The sequence below is a fragment of the Amyelois transitella genome, chromosome 22 (genome assembly GCF_032362555.1).
Source record: "Amyelois transitella isolate CPQ chromosome 22, ilAmyTran1.1, whole genome shotgun sequence".
NCBI classification, from domain to species: Eukaryota; Metazoa; Arthropoda; class Insecta; order Lepidoptera; family Pyralidae; genus Amyelois; species Amyelois transitella.
Genome location: NC_083525.1, coordinates 8371489 through 8393844, shown reverse-complemented (window position 1 = coordinate 8393844; position 22356 = coordinate 8371489). Strand labels below are relative to the sequence as shown.

The window sequence follows — 22356 nt, the reverse complement described above, 5'->3', positions numbered from 1 at the left end:
GGGAGTAAAATATGGTTATCAGAGGAATCAAAAAGGCTACTTGAAACGAGAGCTCAATTTCTTACCATGCCTACCAAATCGAAAGAGACTAGGGATGAAATAGCAAAAATTAGCAAATTAATCAACCAAAACATCAGAAAAGATAAAAATCAGTATAGGATACAAACACTCGAAAACTGCATTAAAACGACAGGCGGTATAAAGAAAGTCAAACAACAACTAACGGAAAAACGAGACTGGATACTAAGCTGGAAGGTTTCAAATTCCAAAAAAGCGACGAATAGACATGATATTATCTCAACAGCTACAACTTTCTTTCAAAATCTTTATACAAGTGAAGCCAATCTTCCTATGGTTCAGTTAGATGAAACCGAAGAGATACCTAGTATTCTACTTTCAGAAGTAATGGTAGCCATAGATTCACTAAAGATAAATAAATCCCCTGGATCCGATGGCATCACAAACGAATTTTTACTACGAAACAAAGAATTGCTAGCACCCATACTCAAAGACTTATTTAACGATATTCTAAGAACAGAAAGAATTCCAAAACAATGGCTGACATCGACTATAACTTTATTACACAAGAAGGGCGATAAAAACGAAATTAATAACTACAGACCCATTAGTTTGATGTCCAATGTTTATAAAATTTTCTCAAAAATAATCCTAAACAGAATGACGAAATTACTGGACGAAAACCAACCCAAGGAACAAGCTGGCTTTAGAAGCAATTACTCAACCCTTGACCATATATATGTTGTGAAACAACTTTTTGAGAAAGGAAGAGAATATGGAATGCAGTTCTATTGCTGCTTTGTCGACTACTCCAAGGCTTTTGACTCATTAGAACACGAAATGATTTGGTTAGCTCTCAAGAAACAAGGAATTCCTCACAAATACATAAGGATAATAAAAAATGTGTATATGAACTGCACAACCAAAGTTAAACTCGAGAGAGAAGGGGAAGAAATAAAAATAAAAAAAGGGGTTCGGCAGGGTGATCCCCTGTCGCCAAAACTGTTTACAGCAGTACTTGAAGAAATATTTAGAAATCTTGACTGGGATAATGAGGGTCTAGTTATTAATGGAGAATATCTAAGCCATCTAAGATTTGCAGACGATCTAGTTATTTTATCACAAACAAACATTGAATTAGAAAGAATGCTTAACGATTTGGCAAAAGAAAGCAAAAAGGTAGGATTAATTATGAATGTAGACAAGACAAAGGTAATGACAAACGGGATACAAGAGCCAATTACAATTGATAACACTGTGATAGACTATGTCAACGAGTACAGCTATTTGGGCCAAATCATATCACCAGAGGACTTGACACAAAAGGAAGTAGAATCAAGGATAGGCAAGGCATGGAAATGCTTCTGGGCACTGAAGGAAATAATGAAAAGTAAAGGAAACATAACCATTAAAGGCAAACTTTTTAACACTTGTATCCTACCGGTTCTTACTTATGGATGTCAAACCTGGGCTACAACCAAAACTCAAGCAAAGCAACTTCAGACATGCCAAAACTCAATGGAAAGGAGTATGATGGGGAAGAGACTGGTTGACAAAATTAGAATTAATACAATACGCGAAAAAACAAAAACAAAATTGGTGACACTATCAATAAAAAGGCTAAAATGGAGATGGGCAGGTCATACAATAAGAGGAAGAGATAAATGGTCAAAAACAGTAATGCACTGGTACCCCAGAGACCTGACCAGGAAAAGAGGTAGACCTTACAAAAGGTGGGTGGATGAAATCAAAGAGGTTGCAGGTGCATTCTGGACAGTAAAGGCACGTAACAGAGAGACGTGGAAGAGGTTGGAGGAGGCCTTCGTCAAAGGACGGACGGACACGTAACTATAATCTAATGAAACTATTGTAAAGGAAAAATTGTTCGAATAAAGGCTATTATTATTATTATTATGTTTCTCCGCTTGGATTTCACGGGTCTATACACCCCGGATTTTTGAGAGGCTTGCGTGGGGATATAAATCCAACACGTAGAGGCCCTTTGGAGAAGTTGATGTTATGTTGTTCTCCTGCCAAAACCCGTTCCCGGACATATCAATAGATGATATGTCCATGAACAGGTCTCGGCAGGAGGTGGAGCTATTACAGAATAAGGGAAAGGAATATGGGTTATGGAGATGACGTTTGGATGGATTTAAACTGGGCTATTGCTGGAGAAGTTCGGACACCTGCCATAATCATGAATACGTGACTATTATGTGGCAGGTGGTGACTCGCCACTCACTAAATGGGCCCCTCAATTCAGTCACCATGATTAGCAACAAAGGGGCAACATCGGCGTGGGTGGCTAAGGATGTCGAGAGGTGAGACTGCGGGGCGTGAAATCGTGGTGATCCAGTCAGGCACCCCCGGCGTTATGACATTTTACACTTCCATCCTTCGAGCGTATAGCTCTCGCGACTCCACTCTGACCGGCCGGTTAAGGCAAGCCAGAGGTAGGGGTCCTGTCCCTCATCGGTTTCCACTCCGACCTTGGCGAAGGAAGATCGGAGGCGAGGAACAGGGGCCTCCCCTGGGAGCACTCAGGTCCGTGGGGTCGCTACTCCCCACCAGCTCGCCACAAGCTGCCCTGCGGAGACTGATTGCACTGGGAAGGTGACCCAGGGGGCGATGGGGTCGTCACGTCCCGACGCCTTTATTATTATTATTATTATAATCACCGCTCTAATTTGTAAGTAAATATACCATGTATGATAATAGGTTAAACATTGTTTGTTTATTAAGAAGTTATGAATGTGGATGAAGCTAAAGAAGTATGCAGGGATCGTGGCAAGTGGAAAGATGTGGTCTCTTCCTACCCCTCCGGGAAAGAGGCGTGATTTACATATACATGTATGTCAATCCCGCAAGTGATAAAGATTTGATTATACGTATGTATCAAACTCCTGGATTTTACCCTGATGCGGAGTCCCATATCCGCCTATAACCGTGCAATACATAAATACATACATATGGTCACGTCTATATCTCTTGCGGGATAGAGAGAGCCAATAGTCTTGAAAAGACTGAATGGCCACGTTCAGCTATTTGGCTTAATTATAGAATTGAGATTCAAATAGTGACAGGTTGCTGGCCCATCGCCTAAAAAAGAATCCCAAGTGTGTAAGCCTATCCCTTGGTCACCTTTTACGACATCCATGGGAAAGAGATGGAGTGGCCCTGTTCTTTTTTGTATTGGTGCCGGGAACCACACGGCACAGTAACCGTGCAATCTCTCAACCAAACGACTTCTCTTCCTATCAGGTGTGGCAGATCCCCGACGGCGGCCTGTCTAGGACCCTGACCGACCCGGTGGTGGATCTGGTGTACCACCAGCGGCGCGTGGGGCTGGTGCTGTGGCACCCCACCGCGCAGAATGTGCTGTTGACGGCCGGCTCCGACAATCAGGTGAATTGATAAGTTAATTATTATACATACATACAATCACGTCTATATCCCTTGCGGGGTAGACAGAGCCTACAGTCTTGTAAAGACTGATAGGCCACGTTCAGCTATTTGGCTTTAAGATAGGATTGAGATTCAAATAGTGACAGGTTGCTAGCCCATCGCCTAAAAGAAGAATCCCAAGTTTATAAGCCTACCCCTTAGTCGGCTTTTACGACATCCATGGGAAAGAGATGGAGTGGTACTATTCTTTTTTGTATTGGTGCCGGAAACCACACGGCACATATGCAATTAATACACATATAATTATACAGTCTTGTAAAGACTGTTGGCTCTGTCTACCCCGCAAGGGATATAGACGTGATTATATGTATGTATGTATAATTATAGGTGTTCAGGTTCGCTTCTTTGAGAATGACTAATAAATGCGTTTGAATTAATGAATGAATGAAAGATTTATTTGAACAACTCAACGTACACAAGCTTCTCACTAAGGGGTATGAAAAATAGATGTTGGCCGATTCTCAGTCCTACTCAATATGCTCACAAAATTTCATGAGAATCGGTCAAGCCGTTTCGTAAAAGTACGGGAACGAACATTGTGACACTAGAATTTTATATATGAGCTTTAATTCTGGAAATAAATGTGTTAAAAAAGTAATAAAAAAAGTAAGGTCAAAAGCACCCGAAACCGCCGAGCTTGCATGAAGAGAGTTATGAATGTGGATGAAGCGAAGGAAGTATGCAGAGATCGTGGCAAGTGGAAAGAGGTAGTCTCTCCCTCCGGGAAAGAGGCGTGATTTTATGTATGTATGTATGTAGAAAAAGTAATATTAACTATTTATTTGCACAGATAGCGATATGGAACGTGGGCACCGGCGAGGTTCTCATCAGCCTGGACTGCCATCCGGACCTCATCTACTCGGCCTGCTGGAACTGGACCGGCTCCAAGCTTCTCACCACCTGCAGAGACAAGAAGATCAGGTAGGTACCATACAAGTTTTGTTTGATTAAAGTGTACGGAATTTGCTATGGATGTTGTAAAAAGGCGATTAGAGGGATAGGCTTATGAACTCGGGATTCTTCTTTTAGGCGATGGGCTAGCAATCTGACACTATTTGAATCTAAATTTTATCATTGAGCCAAACTGCTGAACGTGGCCTTTCAGTCTTTTGACGACTGTTTACTCTGTCGACTTCAAATTCAAATTCAAAAACTTTATTGTAAAACATAGGTAAGTAGTACAGATCTGTTACATGTGTTTATAGTATCACTATGTTTTATCCTGGAGAGGATGTACAATAGTTAATTATCACTCACAAAATATCGTTAACATTTATGTTTATTTATCCCCGCAAGGGATATAGACGTGATTATACGTTATGTTATTCTTTAAATTTTTAAATTATCTCTCATATCAACCTTACTAGCGCATTGCATGGTAATCCACCACGATGCCAATTCGTTGGTACCTACGTAATGTAACAACTAAATTGACTAACTGACTCGTTCGTTAACTATGCGCCCAGGATAATAGACCCGCGCAAGGGCGAGGTGGAAGCGGAGGCCATAGCCCACGAGGGCAGCAAAGCGTCGCGCGCCATCTTCTTGAAACACGGACTGGTGTTCACCACTGGGTAATTGTTATTTTTTTTTTGTTCTTATAATTAAAAAAAAAAGGATTTGTTGGCGATATTTATATGTATAAACGCGTATCACCTATCACACAGTTTCATAACTTCTGCAGATGTCATCGTTATCCTATGTTACTTGAATTGTACTTGTTTTTGTTTCCAAATAAAATATTTTTCATCAAAACTTTGTTGTTGAAGAAGACAGTGCTTTTTTTTTAAAAAAAAAAGCACTGTCTTCTTCTAAAGATCTTTACTTGTTAATTGTAGTCCGGTGAACATCTCTATATTACATCCGCTTCGCTACAGATCTCCAGAGTATATATAATATATCACTACATTGTATAAAACAAAGTCGCTATTTTAGTGTCTGTATGCTTAAATCTTTAAAATTACGCAACGGATTTTGATGCGGTTTTTTGTAACAGGTAGAGTGATTCAAGAGGAAGGTTTTGTTATGTATAATAACATTTATAATTTTGCACCCGTGCGAAGCCGGGGCGGGTCGCTAGTATATATATATACATATATAATTGTGCGGCCAACAGATTCAGCCGCATGTCCGAGCGGCAGTACTCGCTGCGCACGCCGGACGCGCTGGGCGAGCCCATCGTGACGGTGGAGATCGACACCAGCAACGGCGTCATGTTCCCGCTCTACGACCCCGACACCAACATGGTGTACCTGTGCGGCAAGGGCGACTCCGTCATCCGGTACTTCGAGGTGAGACCTGTACAATACAAGCAATGCATGCATGCGTACATACATACGTACATGCATGCATGCGTACATACCTACATACATGTATGCATGCGTACATACATACATGCGATACATGCATGCATGAATACATACGAACATACATACATACAATACATGCATGCATGAATACATACGAACATACAATACATGCATGCATGAATACATACGAACATTCACACATATAATACATGCATGCATGAATACATACGTACATACATACATACAATACATGCATGCATGAATACAAACGTACACACATACATACAATACATGCATGCATGAATACATACGTAAATACATACATACAATACATGCATGCATGAATACATACGAACATTCACACATATAATACATACATGCATGAATACATACGAACATACATACATACGAAACATGCATGCATGAATACATACGAACATTCACACATATAATACATACATGCATGAATACATACGAACATACATACATATAATACATGCATGCATGAATACATACGAAAATACATACATACATACAATACATGCATGCATGAATACATACGTACATACATACATACATACAATACATGCATGCATGAATACATACGAACATACATATAATACATGCATGCATACATACGTACATACATACATATATACATAAATCATGTCTCGGAGTGACCACATCTTTCCACTTGCCACGATCTCGCTAGCCCAGCTGCTTAACTCAATGATAGAATTGAGATTCAAATAGTGACAGGTTGATAGCCCATCGCATAAAAGAAAAAGCATAATATCCCTTAGTCACCTCTTACGACAACTATGGGAACGAGACGAAGTGGTCCTTTTCTTTTTTCATATTGGCGCCCGGAATCACACGGCACCAATTAAATTTAATTCAAAATTCAAAATTCAAATTCAAAATTCATTTATTCCTTAAAAATATGTGTACATAGAGGTGGTCAATAAAATATGGTGTCAAACATACTTTGCCATCTGAGGCGTAGGAAATAACATTATGTCAAATATAAATTAATAGATTTAGTTCACACATTGTCAATTAATAATATTTTGTACAGTTGGCCTATAGGAACTCCTTAACACTATAATAACATTCCTTCAGTAAATATTCATGTTATATTATATTCATTCATCAATTAAATGTATTTAATTAATTTTGTTCACCCTTGCCTCAATTTTGTATATTATGATCCTCTTATTGTCAGGTTGGCTGGAAGAGATCCCACTTAGGGATAAGCCCGCCTTTGTACTGTACTGTACTGTTTTTATTTGTAATGTACTCCTTTAGTGAACAATGAAGCATTCATTTACTTACTTACTTACTTAATTTTGTGTGCAGGTAACACCGGAGCCGCCGTTTGTGCATTACATCAACACCTTCCAAACGCCGGATCCGCAACGAGGTATATTAATATATTCTACATACATACATACATACAAATGGTCACGTCTATATCCCTTGCGGGGTAGACAGAGCCAACAGTCTTGAAAAGACTGAATGGCCACGTTCAGCTATATGGCTTAATGATAGAATATATTATTTTTAAATAAATAAATAAATTTACATACATATATATAGTCACGTCTATAGCCCTAACGGGGTAGACAGAGCCAATAGTCCCGAAAAGACTGAATGGCCACGTTCAGCTGCTCGGCTTAATGATGGAATTGAGATCCAAATAGTGACAGGTTGCTGTTGCCCGTCGCCTAAAACATATATATCTATATAAATAATGTTAATATGATTGATGTAACAAATCGTGTCTATTTTATTTATAGGTATCGGCATGATGCCCAAGCGTGGGTGCGACGTGGCCACCTGTGAGATCTCCAAATTCTACCGCCTCAACAATTCTGGACTGTGTCAGGTAAAGATCTTTCCATATAATCACGTCCACATCCCCTGCGGAATAGACAGAGCTAACAGTCATCAAAAGACTGGAAGGCCACGATCTGATGACGGGCTCAATGATAGAATTGAGATTCAAATAGTGACAGGTTGCTTCTCAAGTTTATAAGCCTCTCCCTAAGTCGAATATATGTGTGTGTATATATATATATATATATATAAATGACATCAGTCACTAAGTAACAGGTCATTATGAATTTGTCCATCCAACGTAATACAATCTCCATCCGCAGGTGGTATCTATGACGGTGCCGCGCAAGTCGGAGCTGTTCCAGGAGGACCTGTACCCGGACACGCTGAGCGACGAGGCCAGCCTCACCGCCGCCGAGTGGCTGGCCGGCGAGGACGCCGAGCCCTGCACCATGTCGCTCAAGGTACAGTCGGAGCTGTTCCAGGAGGACCTGGACCCGGACACGCTGAGCGACGAGGCCAGCCTCACCGCCGCCGAGTGGCTGGCCGGCGAGGACGCCGAGCCCTGCACCATGTCGCTCAAGGTACAGTCGGAGCTGTTCCAGGAGGACCTGGACCCGGACACGCTGAGCGACGAGGCCAGCCTCACCGCCGCCGAGTGGCTGGCCGGCGAGGACGCCGAGCCCTGCACCATGTCGCTCAAGGTACAGTCGGAGCTGTTCCAGGAGGACCTGGACCCGGACACGCTGAGCGACGAGGCCAGCCTCACCGCCGCCGAGTGGCTGGCCGGCGAGGACGCCGAGCCCTGCACCATGTCGCTCAAGGTAGGTACAGTGGCCTGCGTGGCACGATAGACAATGTGCATTCGTCCACGGTTAAGATTCAAGAGATCTATTTTTGTGAATTGATGTACGATGAAAATGCTGCAGTGTAGTTTGTTCCGCCGCTTCTTGTACACGTGCGCTTTGGAAGCGTTAGTAGTTATTAGATTTAAGTGATGTGACGTCAATAAGTGATAGCTTGTATCCGATTTTGAAAATAAATCTATTCTATTCTTTTGTATAAACCTGCCCGCCGTTCCATATTGTTTTATAATTGCGATGCCCAACAGGGTTCATATTGTGCCTTTATATAAGCAACTGAAATTAAACTGATGTACTTTATGATATGCAATAGAGAATTTGAAATTGAAAAATTGACATGGTGACAGAGATGGCTTGGATGACACGTTCCAAACAATAGGAAACTTCTTTCCTCACTGTGATATTTCTAAAGGAGTAAGAGATGATGTCGTGACTGGGTCGACGTCGGGTCTTCCCGTCTAAGGGCGTGGGAGAGTCTATTGGTCAGTGCTTTAGGCCTTCTTCAATAGATAATCTACGCTGCTTACTGCTGCAGGCAGTAGTGGTCGATGGAGTGCCCTTCACAAACACTTGGAAGTTCCAATAGGTCTGGGAAGGTCCATTTTATGGTCTATGATGATTTGATACTTGGCCTTACGAAAATAATTCCTATTAGTAATTATTACATGTGGGTGGGTGTGACGTCACGCCGTATTGGGCTTCCCGGTGCCCCACGTTGGGCGCCACTGTGTCGTTTTAGTATAACGTCGCAGATAAAAGAAATGTGAGATGATTTTAAAAATTGATAGAATTAAGACAACTTGTAAAACTAGAACTTGTTAAAGATTGTCTTTATTCTATATTTTTTTTTAAAACGCCATCGCATTTATTGACCGAGAGAGTGAAGCTAATAAGGGCTACCGATCTTCGAGGCGAAATTTTTTTTTTTTGTATATACGTTTTTCGAACCTTTGATATGATTTTGATGAAATTTTTTAAATGCTTATATAATCTACAAATAGAATTTATATAAAATTTGTAGTATCGTATCAACATCGGCTAAGTATCTTTTGAGATATACACAATTTTGTAAAAATTGAAAGTGTTCACGAGATCTCAAGTTCCCGACGAACAACTAGTATAAAGTTTGTTTTACGTTCCATCCATACAACTTTATAGAGATGAAGTGATTAATTCAATATGGTATTATAGCTACAACGTGGAGGGTGAATCGACCAATCAGGTTGCACCTGTAATGAATGAAGCGCCTGATTGGTTGATAACACACACAATTCTCTCTTCAGTCACACTCACAGTGCACTCTTGTATTAATTTATTGTAAATACATTATCTGTGCATGATTTTTTGTGAGACGCCATTTTGTTTATAGATACTAAAAGGTAAGTTCTGTAAAGCTTTGAATACAATTGTGACAATTAACATTTGATCCCTTCAAATTACAACTGAGGGACTTTTACCTTGCGCGGTTAGATCACATGTGGTTTACATACGTACATATGGTCACGTCTATATCCCTTGCGGGGTAGACAGAGCCAACAGTCTTGAAAAGACTGAATGGCCACGTTCAGCTATTTGGCTTAATGATAGAATTGAGATTCAAATAGTGACAGGTTGCTAGCCCATCGCCTAAAAAGAACCCCAAGTTTGCAAGCCTATCCCTTAGTCGCCTTTTGCGACATCTATGGGAAAGAGATGGAGTGGTCCTATTCTTTTTTGTATTGGTGCCGGGAACCACACGGCTATTGTTAAAAACAGCCACTTATATTACTATGTGCCGTGTGGTTCCCGGCAGATTAAAATAGGACCTACATATGTATGTATATGCAATTAATTTCTATATAGCACCCCGCTGTTTTTCATGTGTTCCAGCTCTGCCTTTGATAATTCTGTTGGCTTCTATCTAACTTGAAATTGTGTGTTGTGTTAACCGTATGATTTCGGAGTTTCCGTGGAGTGATACTAACTTTAACATATCAAATAAATTAATTTTAAGTACCAATCTCAAGGATTCATTACCACGAAGTAAGTTAAAAAATTGTGTTGTGAATATACTTACTAACGATATCATTATATTTTGTAACATTTGACGGTAGGTATAAAACTTGGGATGCTCCATAAATTGCATAATTTAAAAATATATTGAATACTTGCTATAAACCTTTTTTGGCAATTTTTTTTTATTTGGTTCGCAAACTGGTTGATCGAGTCATATCATGACAAACAAAATTATCCATATGTTTTTAAATTTAAACAATGTTTTATGAGCGAAAAAAGAATGCGTATGAATATAAAATAGCTTACAATAATGCACAAATTCAAATTCCATAATGGAACCCTATCTGCGCGTTATATTTATTTTTTAAATGTCGTACATATCCATAAATTAAATATAAATTTTAGCTCATTCCAAGACTAAAGGTGTCACTTTTTATTTAAAAAAAAAAAAATTAAAACTTATTCCAAATTTAAATATCAACATTCCTCCACAAAACTCCGGCCGGATCGGGCCCATACCGCCAACAGAACAATCAAAGACAGATGCTAAAGGCTAGGGATCCCCCTAACCAAACTCCAGGAGCGCGCTCTTGTTGTCCAGGGCGGGTACGTGTCCGGCCGGGCGGCCCAGCAGCTCCACGTCACCAAGAAGACCAACGCCTTGGCCGGGGCAAAGGAGAGGGAGAAGGACAAAGACAGGTCCCCCACTCCGGCCGCGAGGAGGGATGACCACAGTGGCACGCCGGCTTCAGCCACGCCCCCTCCCATCAATGCTGCTGTGGTGAGTTTGAGGTTTAGTTTTTATTGTTGGCTAGTAAACTCTTTATTGCACATGAAAATAAATATAACGAATTACAAAACAGTTATTGGATTTAGAAGAATGATGTCTTATACCAATTGATTGACGGATTTCTTCCAGGCAAATAAAATATAAAGGAAAATCTATAATCGAAAAAGGCAACGCACACAAAAAGCATTGTGGATGCGTTACAATAATCAATGTTTGCATTTTTGACACTGAGAGGAAATTTGTGTCTTTTTCTTTTGTGGCCTATTATTGTGTTTTTTGTCTTTTTCTGTTATCTTAAATTTTGAAATAAATAATATTTTAATGGTAGTTTTTTTTTATTACAGTGAAATAAATATCTTAACATTACAATTGTTTTCAAACTTTTCTATCTGACAGGATTTTACATACATTCTTTTAAGTTTGTACCAATGACTGATTCTAAAAATCTCTCCAGGAAAAACAACTATCGGACCTTGTTGACGAGATCCGCAAATTGAAGTCGGTTATCGTGAAGCAAGAGAATCGAATCCGCGCTCTAGAGGCGGCCGTCAAGGGAGCCCTAGCGCCGTCGCCGCAGCCCGAGGTCAAAGCCCCCACGCCCGTCGCTGTGCCAGAGACCACCACGAATGCGAACCACGAAGAAGAAGGAATGGCGCCCGATGAAGTTTGAGCTCAAGCGGTTTGAATTTCGAATCTGTTTTTTTTTTCTTTATTTTTGTCGAACGTCGATTTAGTTGTTGATAAAAGTAAGTAATCTATGGTAAATTTTTCTGTAATATTTTTTTTTGGAACACTTTAAAATCGTGAGGATGTATAAAATTGATTTCCTTGCTTGCATTTTAAAATCGTAGTTATAACTAATTTAAAAAAAAGGTATGTTGCGAAAACGATTAAAAATTACAGATTTTGAAAAAATCTACAAGTTTAATGGATGTTTTATCAAAGTAAATAAAATTGGAATTTTAAAAATTATTTTGATAGCCTGTATTGCTACAATTTTGGTTTATGATTTACAATATCTTACTTCACTCATGATCAAATCGTCAAAAATGTCGTTGAGCTGGACTCGGCTTAATGTATTTAAAGCTAAATGTATTTTAATAGAGAGTAAGATAAAAAATATGCTGCTGTGACAACGCTTAACAGCTCAAACAAAACATCGTCATTGTGAAAAAAAATTTTTTTTTACTTCATTACAGTCACCTACCACTTTATGTTACAATTAAATTTTCAGTTCACCAGGAAAAATTGTATGAGATTTCCGATGTACGCAGATTACAAGAGATTTCTAATATAAAATTATCTATAGTTGCCTACGAATAGTCAATTTATCGTAGATAATTTGAAATTAAGTAATGAGTCATTGAAACAAGCAAAAACTATAAAAACAATTATTTCAGTTAAGTATTATCATTTTCTTTGAATTACTACTGAGATAATATACCACAAAGAGGACGGTCCTTTTGTAAAATACATTTTATGATAGCATGTTATAATGTAATAGTAAAAAAAAACAGTCACAAACTTTTGTCATGTTCTCACGTAAGAAGAGGAATATCAAATCGGAGCAACGAAATATCTTTACATTTGTTGATTTTAATTATAAATATGAATACAAAATGATTTATTAACCTCACGGCCAGTTCAAATGCAAATAAATGTTTGGGTGTTTCGTTGTTCGTAAAATTAATGTTTATTTATTTAATTGTAGTTTTGTAAATAGTAAGTTTTAAAAGTGATACGCAGATAACGTTATGTGCCTTATATACAAAATATTATATGTTATTTTTGACGTCAGTCACAAAATTTGTTATATCTGATGACGCATGAGTAAATACAATTGAGAAATGTGATGTACATTTTTAATAAACATTATAAAACTTGAGAATACACATTTGTACATTTAGACGCTCTGTAATTTTGTATTTATTCATGTGTATCAACATTACTAATATTTACTATGATTGGTGATGTAAATTTTGTGTTTGTATATTGACGGTTATGTTTGAGATAGATCTCCATAGAAAATGCAATATGCTAAAAAGTTATCAATAAAATGCAACTTTGGTTCGAGCACAGTCCTCACCATCTCAATGGTTGCAGCTTTTACTTCAGGGTAGGCAGTGTCTTTTGGCTGTGAAAGACAGAGAGGGAAGTTTTCGTAATCCGGTTCTCTCGCTTTCGTTCAATATAACGCAAATCTTTCGAAAAAAAAAAATATCACTTCATGACTTCTACCCCTGCATACCTCTGTCCTCCATGATTACAAACTAAAAATTTCGATTTCTTTGCTAGCTAAAGGAAAGCTTTATAAAATTGGGGACATGTGCCTATCAATATCTAAATCTCGGTCTGTCTCTGTTAAAACTAAAAATATTCTAAAATAACATGTGTATTGTTAGCGAAGTCCTTTGATTATAGGCGCGCTTGTTGTTTCTGATATAAAAAAGGGAGTGCACACTATTGAGTGTGTTTTTCAATTTTCCCAGCATTATATTCATGTTTTGTTGAAATTACATCAAAATTACTAAAACAACAAGGACGTTTATATCGTGGGATTTCTTTCATTTAGGTGCGCACGCGCTGCTACTGTCACTTATTTAGTTATTTATTTGAAGCGGTATGAGCGGGCTTGCGTGGATCTGTAACACATGAAATAACAGTAGACATGCAAACAATCTAACGGTATATAAATTACAAGAAATAAAAGCTGAGATTGTGATGCCCATCGAATTAAAACAAACACAATAATAAACTATGACGAACTTAGAATCAAGGCTGCGTAAGAAATGTGCGCCAATTCAACCAATCACGTTGCATTTGCAAGGAACGCAGCGCTGCGATTGGTTGACAGTTCTCTGCTTATATGGCACCGTATGCTGAAGCCTCTATTTAAGTTTCATTTCAAAGTTATATCAATATCGTTTTAAGAAAAAGGATGAATGTGATTGGGTTTGTAATAAAAAAAATCCTTAACCATCAAACTATCAGAATTAAACTATAACTATATAGATCGTTCTTTATATTAAATTGATATCATTAAGCCAAACAGCTGAACGTGGCTTATCAGTCCTTTCAAGACTGTTGGCTCTTTCGCGAGAAATATAAACGTGATTATATATGTATAAATGTATTGATATCAAGAGTATGTCTATCCAAAAAGTAAATCGTCCATGCCGTCGCCGCTCGTACCACAAATTTAGTTAAGCTAGGTCTAAGTTTCATTATTCTGGTGCTTATGCCATCGACGGTACCCTTAAGTTTCTTCAATTATGTGCTCAACGCGCTTTATAACTCTTTTTTATTGTAGCTAACTTCATTTCATTGCCCTAAGAACGTCGTAGACTGGATAAAATTTTTATTTGAAATAACAACAATATATAGACGACATGTTTTATTGGCAGTCTGTCTGTGACACGTTTGAGACAATATTATTATTATAATCAGAGTTGTCACTTATAATTTGAACGACAGCTGAAAGTCGACATACTTACTGGACGTATCAGAGTTACATCGAATGATATAAATTTATGTTCTGTCAGTTTGTGCAATATTTAAATCTGTCTTTTTCTATAAGATCAGTTTTTTTTTTAGATTATTATACGAACGATCATTTCACTTTTTTTTTTTTCATTTTGTAATAACTTTAGTCATGTTTTGTGATACTAATCATTTTCATTATTCGATTGTAAACATTCACCATTCACCAAGTATAAAATTAATCATATAATCATATTCAAATGGCGGTTTTATTAATGGAACAAGAGTAATTGTACCTTTTTATAATACAATCGTTTGTCAAAGTGTGTATGTACATCTAAATGTCTATGAAAAATTAAAAATAATGTATTTATTACCGATGTTATAACTCCAGAATATCATGTTAATTTTTTTTTAATAAGCCGCCATTTGAAATATATAATAGAGTTTAATGAAATTCCTAAGTTCTCGACGACTAGTCATGTCATTTACGTATTGTCGCAGTTGATAACTGTCATTTGACAGTGAGTATTAAAACAATATTAAATATAGTATTATTGTGACACATGATTTTCTTTTTTTTTAATTATATGTATAATTGTGTAAGATGGAGTAATATAGATGTTCTATTTTAGAATCATGACAAAGCAATGAATGGTATTTTTTAATTGTGTATGAAAACGCTTGTTTTTAAGATTTTGTGTAAATTATTTCTCCTTTGTATGTGAAGCTTACGTTTTGATTTTTTTTGTAAGGCTTTTAACCATTATTCAGATGCAAATATATGTATGTATGATAGTAAAACATGTAAAAAGGTCTTATAATGTCACATCAACCGATTTGGACTCAGATTTTTAATGGAATATGAGAACTGTTAAAATTTGAATGCAAAAATTTAAGCACTTCCGTATATAAGTGATGTACAATAAAATGCACATTTAGATAATGAAATTGATATAAAAAAATATGAATAACACGACATAGAATTGCGTTGGTGTGAGTGAACGGACCACAAATGTACTTATGACATGACAATAATGTAAAGTATATACGAGATGTTATTATTGACGTTGAATATTTGTAATGGTGTTATTGACCGCTTGAAACGCTTTTCTTGTAGCTTGTGACGGCTCACCGGGAGTTGGCTAGTGTGGCCTACGATACCAGTTTGTTCAAAAATGTTCTGAATTTCTTTTATGGACGTAGTTTTACAATACTTTTTGGGATTATAATTGAAATGAGATATGCACGTTGTTGTGTAAGGAACAATTATTCCGTAAATGATGAATTGATAAGTTTTTCCATTAATATTTCCTATAAATATGCATGAAATTTCATAAAGATTTGTGCAAAGTACAGCATATTGTGTAGGTATTTGAAAATAAATTAAGAATCATGTTCAAACATTTTGTTCTTGGAATGCTTGTTCGTTACCATTTTAATCAATCATACAATATATATTTTTATTAGTAAAACAGGTTATTATGATTATATTCAGCTGCTCTGCTGAATACAGGATACGTACAAATATGACGGATCCTAAGGTCCTATAATTAAGTTCACAATTTATCATCTACTGAGTCCTGAAGTTTGTAATAATAGCATTTTTGTTCAAGATGTTAAAAAAGTGTGCTTTGAAGGCCACACTTCCTCTCTCTGTCTCGAGGTCTGCTCTTAACGGAACGCACAATGTTGTGGGCCCCAAGGGTCGTTGGTGCTAGACGTGTGCCAAACCTGACAGTGCCTTGTTAATACTCACACGACGCCTGTTGAGCAGAAATATATGTCTATTTTACTATTTTCATTGCTGGTTTTATTTTATTGCACCCTTTTGCCGCGGAATTGTACGCGTATATTTTTTTTTAGTAGATTTTTCATAATGGATTTTATAGATATTATGTCTTTCGCTAAGAATTTTTACTTCATCTTGTATGAAATTTTAATAATATTGGTCAAGAAGATAAAGCGTTACACTATTTTTACGTAACTATGAAAGTATGATATGGAAGACAGCATTGACCACTTCTGTTTAAATTGTGCTTAAAACCCAAATATATAAATATTATAATAAGAAAAACCTTAGTAGATTAAGTGTTTAGGTAATTTTAATAAAATACCTACTTACCTAAATCACGTTAACTAAGCCTTTGAGAATGGCATAATATAGAGATAATATATAAATTGTATCCCGTTTTTTTGCTATTCATATACGATTGGAATTAGTATTTATCAAATTCTTCGATTCAAAAGTCTTTCTTAATATTTTCACAATTTTTTTTTATAATTTATTTGAGCCACGACCATAAAGGGTTTTTTTATCGGGTCTCCAACGATAATTTCGTGCAATATTCCACCCGATTATCTTATCTAATTATACTGAAAATCACGGCCAATATCGAGTAAACAAATAAAGGAAACTCGAATCGTCGCGGCAATCTATTGAAGTTGATAACGGATCAGTGATTGCGAATTGATTACTGATACTAATTATATATTAATGTATTAATGAATGACGACAATATGTTATATCGTTTACGAAAGGCGCGAGCACACTAAAAGCAGTCCGTGTGAATAACTATCTGTATAATAACGTGTGCCGTGTGGTTCCCGGCACCAATAGAAAAAATAATAGGACCACTCCATCTCTTTCCCACGGATGTCGTAAAAGGCGATTTAGGGATAGGCTTATAAACTTGGGATTCTTCTTTTAGGCGATTGGCTAGCAACCTGTCACTATTTGAATCTCAATTCTATCTTAAAGCAAATAGCTGAAAGTGGCCTATTAGTCTTTTAAAAAGACTAATAGGCTGTTGGCTCTATCTATCCCGCAAGGGATATAGACGTGTTTATACAATAACTTCATCTTCTTCTTGTATTACAACTTGTTACGGGTACGCTTTCAAACTGCAGTACGTATAATGCGTTGACAATGCGACCGGGAACGGTCCGGGAACAAACCGTATACGTGAACACAAGCCCTTATATAGACAATTTTTTTTGCAGTGGACTGTACCTACGTCACCATCACTCAATAATAATGATTACCTACACTTTAATCCTTATCAGATCATCGATACCAATTATCGTAAAAATAATAATTTTAATCGTGATTAGAAGGAATCAAAGCTACGATTGTCGAAGAAAGGGCTCAGTGCCCAAAACACAGTCGGCACCATGGCGTTCTGGAGAATTTGTTTTTTGTTGGCAGTGGCGTATAGTCAGGTAAATATATCACTAGTCTAGTAGTATGACTATGTCTAGGTAAAGCATTACTAACTAATCTACTACTAAATGCAATCTTGGTACCGATTTTGGATCAACTTTAAGTTTTAATTTGGACGGTATGCTTTTAAAAAGAAGATGTGTTCATTTTATACCATAGAACCAGTAGTTCTTGAGATAAGCGCGTTCAAACAAACAAACTCTTCAACTTTAGGTATAATATTAGTATAGATAAATGACTACCTAGGGTTTATTCTAAGATATTTTTATCTTTTTTGTTAAGTACCTAACTTAACAAAAAAGATTAAAAACGAATTATTATATATCTTTCTTCAGGTTCAAGCTGATATTGTTCCCGCCGACTACGTCGAAAATGTGCTTGAAAGAGGTACCTATAAATTGAATTGATACCTACATATCTACCTACGTCTATATCGCTTGCAATTTAGACAGAGCCAACAGTCTTTTCAGCTATGTATGGTTGATGGCAGTATGGCTTGACTGATAATTGACGTTTGAATTGACTGATTGAGCATTGAATTAAATTTAATAATTTGGACCTTATACGGTGGTAAATTAAGAATACCTTTTAATTTAGGTCCAAAAGACCTTCATTAAAAGACGGACCAAAATAAATGCAAAGGTAAAAGAATAGGACCACTCCATATCTTTCCCATGTATTTAAAGGCGAATAAGGGACTTACTTAATAAGCGAAAAAACTTAGGATTATTCTTGTAGGCGAGCAACCTGCCACTATTACAATCTCATTCCATTATAAAGCCAGCAGAACGTAGCTTTCAGTCTTTTCAAGACTGATGGCTCTGTCTACCTTGCAAGGGATATAGAAACTATATAAAATAGATTTACAACGCCTAATATGTTTTATTTTACACAATACCTATAATAAGTTTATCCATTACGGTATAGATAGAGCCAACAGACTCGATCGCTGATTCAGCTGTAGGTACAGTTAAATGATGAATTGAGATTCTGATAGTTAACGTTCCTCATCGTCACCTGTCATTATTTGAATGTAAACTCCATCACTAAGCCATAAAGCTGATCGTGGCTTAGTCTTTTCAAGACTGATGGCTGTCTACGCTAGGAATATAGACGTGATTATATGTAGGTATATGTATTTGAATTACGAGGAAAGTTGATTAAATTACATTTTTATTAGGGTCATCCCGAATCGTGTCTGGGTGGGAGGCGCATCCTGGCCAGTTTCCCCACCACGCCGCCCTCCGCATGGTGAACTCCGCCGGCGGAGTCAGCGGATGTGGCGGCTCCGTGGTCCACCGCACTTGGGTCATCTCCGCGGCTCACTGTACAGCCATGTGAGTTATTCTTAAACCATTCTCGGACAGTGTAGTTCTCATTATTCCCTTAAAGAGATTGTGTGGTTCCGTGGTTCTTTCCTGATTATAAGGTGCTGGGCTGGGAACCATGTGGAAATCTTCCTTAGTTTATTTCTGGGTTACCAGTTTTTACCAAATTATTTTCCCGGAAATGGTAAAAATATAGAAAAATAGACTTCTTTTATCAGAAAAGGAAAAGTGCTGCAAATAATATATTTGTTGAAGAGTTTTCTTAGTTTTTTGGAATGAATAAACGTTAGGTAGGTACCTAGCTGATATTTTATTATGACTTACAGTTAGCACAATATAATAAAACGCATTCGCGTGCTTTAGTTTGATTGATATCCAAGATCCTACAAAATATGAGTGTAGTATAGTGGTCCAGACAGACAGGTCCAGTCCAGCAGTGGCTAACTTCCGGTGTTGCCAGCTGACAAGATTTTTCAATCCAGTCATCTTTTAACTTACTATTTATCCCCAGGCAGGTGACAATCGTAGTCCGCGCCGGCGTGGTGTCACTGACTACCCCACAGTACATAGGCGAGACGCGCGAGTGGTACAACTACCCGAGCTTCAACGACAACACTCCGCAAGTCGTGCAGCCTAATGACATCGCGATCATCAAGCTGGTCAGGCCCGTCGTCTATACCGGTCAGTACTATTAGCAGGGTAGGTAAAGACTGCATCATTCTACTTTCTACCATCACTGATTATTACTTCTTTAATGGTGGTACAATGCAGGCAGTATAATATCAGGATAAGGGGTAAGATTACTTAAAGGAACTGATGATTTCGATTTACCAGTGACTGATTTTATTATGCGTTATTTGATAATCATTTGCCTATACTGCAAAGCTAGGTCGGATTAATTAAAGTATTTTTTTGTTTGTTTTTTCAACAGACTTGCTCAAGCCAATCAGGGTCCAGAGCTCCGCTGACGCCTTCCGCGACTACAACAGTGAAATTGTGCAAGCTAGTGGACATGGAAGGCTTTGGACCAACGGTAAGTTTTGTAAAAGATGTGAACCTAAACTCTACTCCATACTTTGACAAATGTCTATTGCCATGCCATAGGTTTTCTTTGGAATTTTTCCTAATGGTTTAGCTCTCATCTATTACATATTTATCGCAAATCGGTCTTCTCTCAGGGCTGTTTAATGACTTGGAAATTTGCTTTCGAAAAGCTAAGTTCCAGATCTAGTTGATTGATTTGACTGCAGTAACTGGGTGGAGACCTTTGTTACGATAGTCGGAATGGGATTCTTGGTTTAAATAATAAGAGTTTTAGTAACTTTATTGAATGTGATAAATATAAAATACCTAATTGTCCATTTCCCTCTTTCATTATTTTTACCAGGCGCCTCTCCCGACATACTCAACTGGGTGTACCTACGCGCGATCAGCAACTCCGTGTGCCAGATGACGTATGGCGCCAACCTGATTACCAGCAACACGATCTGCACCCAGGCCTTCAACGTCACCTCGCAGTCCGTCTGTCAGGTATGAAATGAATGAAATCGAAATTAAAATCAGGGCGGTCTTTTATTTAATCGGCGAACAGGAAAATAAGGCCCACGGTGAAAGAACGAAGTTTTTTTTCCGCGTTTTACCTAAGATGGATTAATAACTAAATAATCAAAGGACTTGCTGCCCGACTTTCAAGCTTTTCAAATGTGAATTTTATTTTTAAAAAGTCGGTCTTTCGGGAGCTTTACCACATTTACCTTAGGGAGGAAGAGAAATTGGATATGGGTGTCCATTGATGTGTCGCTTGGTGTAAGGTACTTTCAAATAGTGAACTACTCCAGCCCTATTCTCGTGGATTTGGTAAAGCACAACCCAATCTTGGTTGGTCCCTCTTTGCAGACTCACCAAGATAATGAGTAAAGTCAGAGGAGTCACTTTGTGTAAATATATTGGTGATTGTTATTATGACGTTCACAGTAACAATCACGATGGGTGATAAAATCTTTGTTCACGACGTGTCGATTTATGTTAAAAATAAATAACTTTCATCTACCAATTTCCAATTTTTTTTTAATTTATTATCTCTTTCAGGGTGACAGCGGTGGACCTTTGACACATCTAGACAGTGAAGGGCGGCCAGTTCTGATTGGAGTGGCTTCGTTCGTAGCGGGAGGCGAGTGGGGCTGCCACTCAGGATTACCAGCTGGTAAGGCATTGGATATTCTAACTCTAATTTTGAACATCAATGGTTAAAAAAAGAAGAAGCTTCATCAATACATACTATAACAAATTAGGAAATGACTTAAGGTTTACTGCTCTTAAAAATAAGACTTCATTACTCTTTTACGCAGTTCGTAGGTACAAACGTAGCTAAGGGAAATTGATCTAAATAGGGTTAGATTTCTTTATGTACAGAGTCACGCAGTTAGGACTACAGTTATCGCGTTAACATAAATTTAATCAATTATTTCATTCTACAGGTTTTATCAGAACCGGTCCCTTCCAAAGCTGGTTAGAGCAAGTTTCCGGCATCAACTTCGAAAACCTAGAGGAAGAAGATGAGACGACATTAGCTCCTCCTACCACCACTACTACTGAACCTACCACAGTTGAGCCCACAACAATTACGGCCGCACCTACCACAACAACTACAGAGGCTGTAACCGAAGTTACTACAACGCCTCCAGTAACTGAACCAACTACCACGGAACCTGAAGAAGAAACTGAAGCCCCTGAGCCGGAGGACTCAAGCGAGGAAGATTCCGATGAGGAACTCTCAGAGCTGATGAAGAAACTCGAAGTCAAAGTCAAAGTTAGGGTCCGCTTAAACAAGTATGGAAAAAAGAAGGAACATAAACATAAGCACAAAGTGACTTTATAATTAATTTTGTTACCCAATAGTAAAATTCTTTACAATTTACACGTGATTGTATGTTTACGTTAAACCTACCTACCTAACTATGTAATAATTTGTACGAATAAATATTAATTTTTTCATTGAAAGTTTATTCATTTTTTGGAGTTTAATGGATTTAACTATTAAGAA

General features: G+C 37.6%; 2 protein-coding genes across 2 annotated transcripts in view; both read left to right on the top strand.

Moving 5' to 3' along the window:
• The window catches only part of LOC106138543 (coronin-6), a 37157-nt gene extending 20591 nt beyond the window's left edge, over positions 1 to 16566 (top strand). Inside the window, exons 4-12 of the mRNA XM_060950678.1 lie at positions 3283 to 3426; positions 4277 to 4407; positions 4953 to 5060; positions 5603 to 5777; positions 7155 to 7218; positions 7595 to 7683; positions 7958 to 8338; positions 11094 to 11273; positions 11737 to 16566. Coding sequence (XP_060806661.1) covers positions 3283 to 3426; positions 4277 to 4407; positions 4953 to 5060; positions 5603 to 5777; positions 7155 to 7218; positions 7595 to 7683; positions 7958 to 8338; positions 11094 to 11273; positions 11737 to 11952 — 1488 coding nt within the window. The 3' untranslated portion in view covers positions 11953 to 16566. The remainder of the gene's footprint in view (positions 1 to 3282; positions 3427 to 4276; positions 4408 to 4952; positions 5061 to 5602; positions 5778 to 7154; positions 7219 to 7594; positions 7684 to 7957; positions 8339 to 11093; positions 11274 to 11736) is intronic.
• Positions 16567 to 17831: 1265 nt separating this feature from the next.
• Positions 17832 to 22318, top strand: LOC106138544 (collagenase). The gene is made up of 8 exons (XM_013339720.2): positions 17832 to 17984; positions 18321 to 18372; positions 19166 to 19322; positions 19825 to 19994; positions 20245 to 20346; positions 20701 to 20843; positions 21402 to 21516; positions 21791 to 22318. Exons 1-8 carry the CDS (start codon positions 17937 to 17939, stop codon positions 22189 to 22191), a joined length of 1188 nt encoding a protein of 395 aa, XP_013195174.2. The 5' UTR covers positions 17832 to 17936; the 3' UTR covers positions 22192 to 22318.
• The last annotated feature ends 38 nt before the right edge of the window (positions 22319 to 22356 follow it).

What these genes read in the sequence shown, in the direction of transcription:
- LOC106138544 (XM_013339720.2), top strand. Translation starts at nt 17,937, where the DNA reads ATGGCGTTCTGGAGAATTTGTTTTTTGTTGGCAGTGGCGTATAGTCAG. An exon ending in GCGGCTCACTGTACAGCCAT is followed by an intron (nt 19,323 to 19,824) that starts GTGAGTTATTCT and finishes ATTTATCCCCAG; the next exon opens with GCAGGTGACAATCGTAGTCC. An exon ending in CAGGCCCGTCGTCTATACCG is followed by an intron (nt 19,995 to 20,244) that starts GTCAGTACTATT and finishes TTTTTTCAACAG; the next exon opens with ACTTGCTCAAGCCAATCAGG.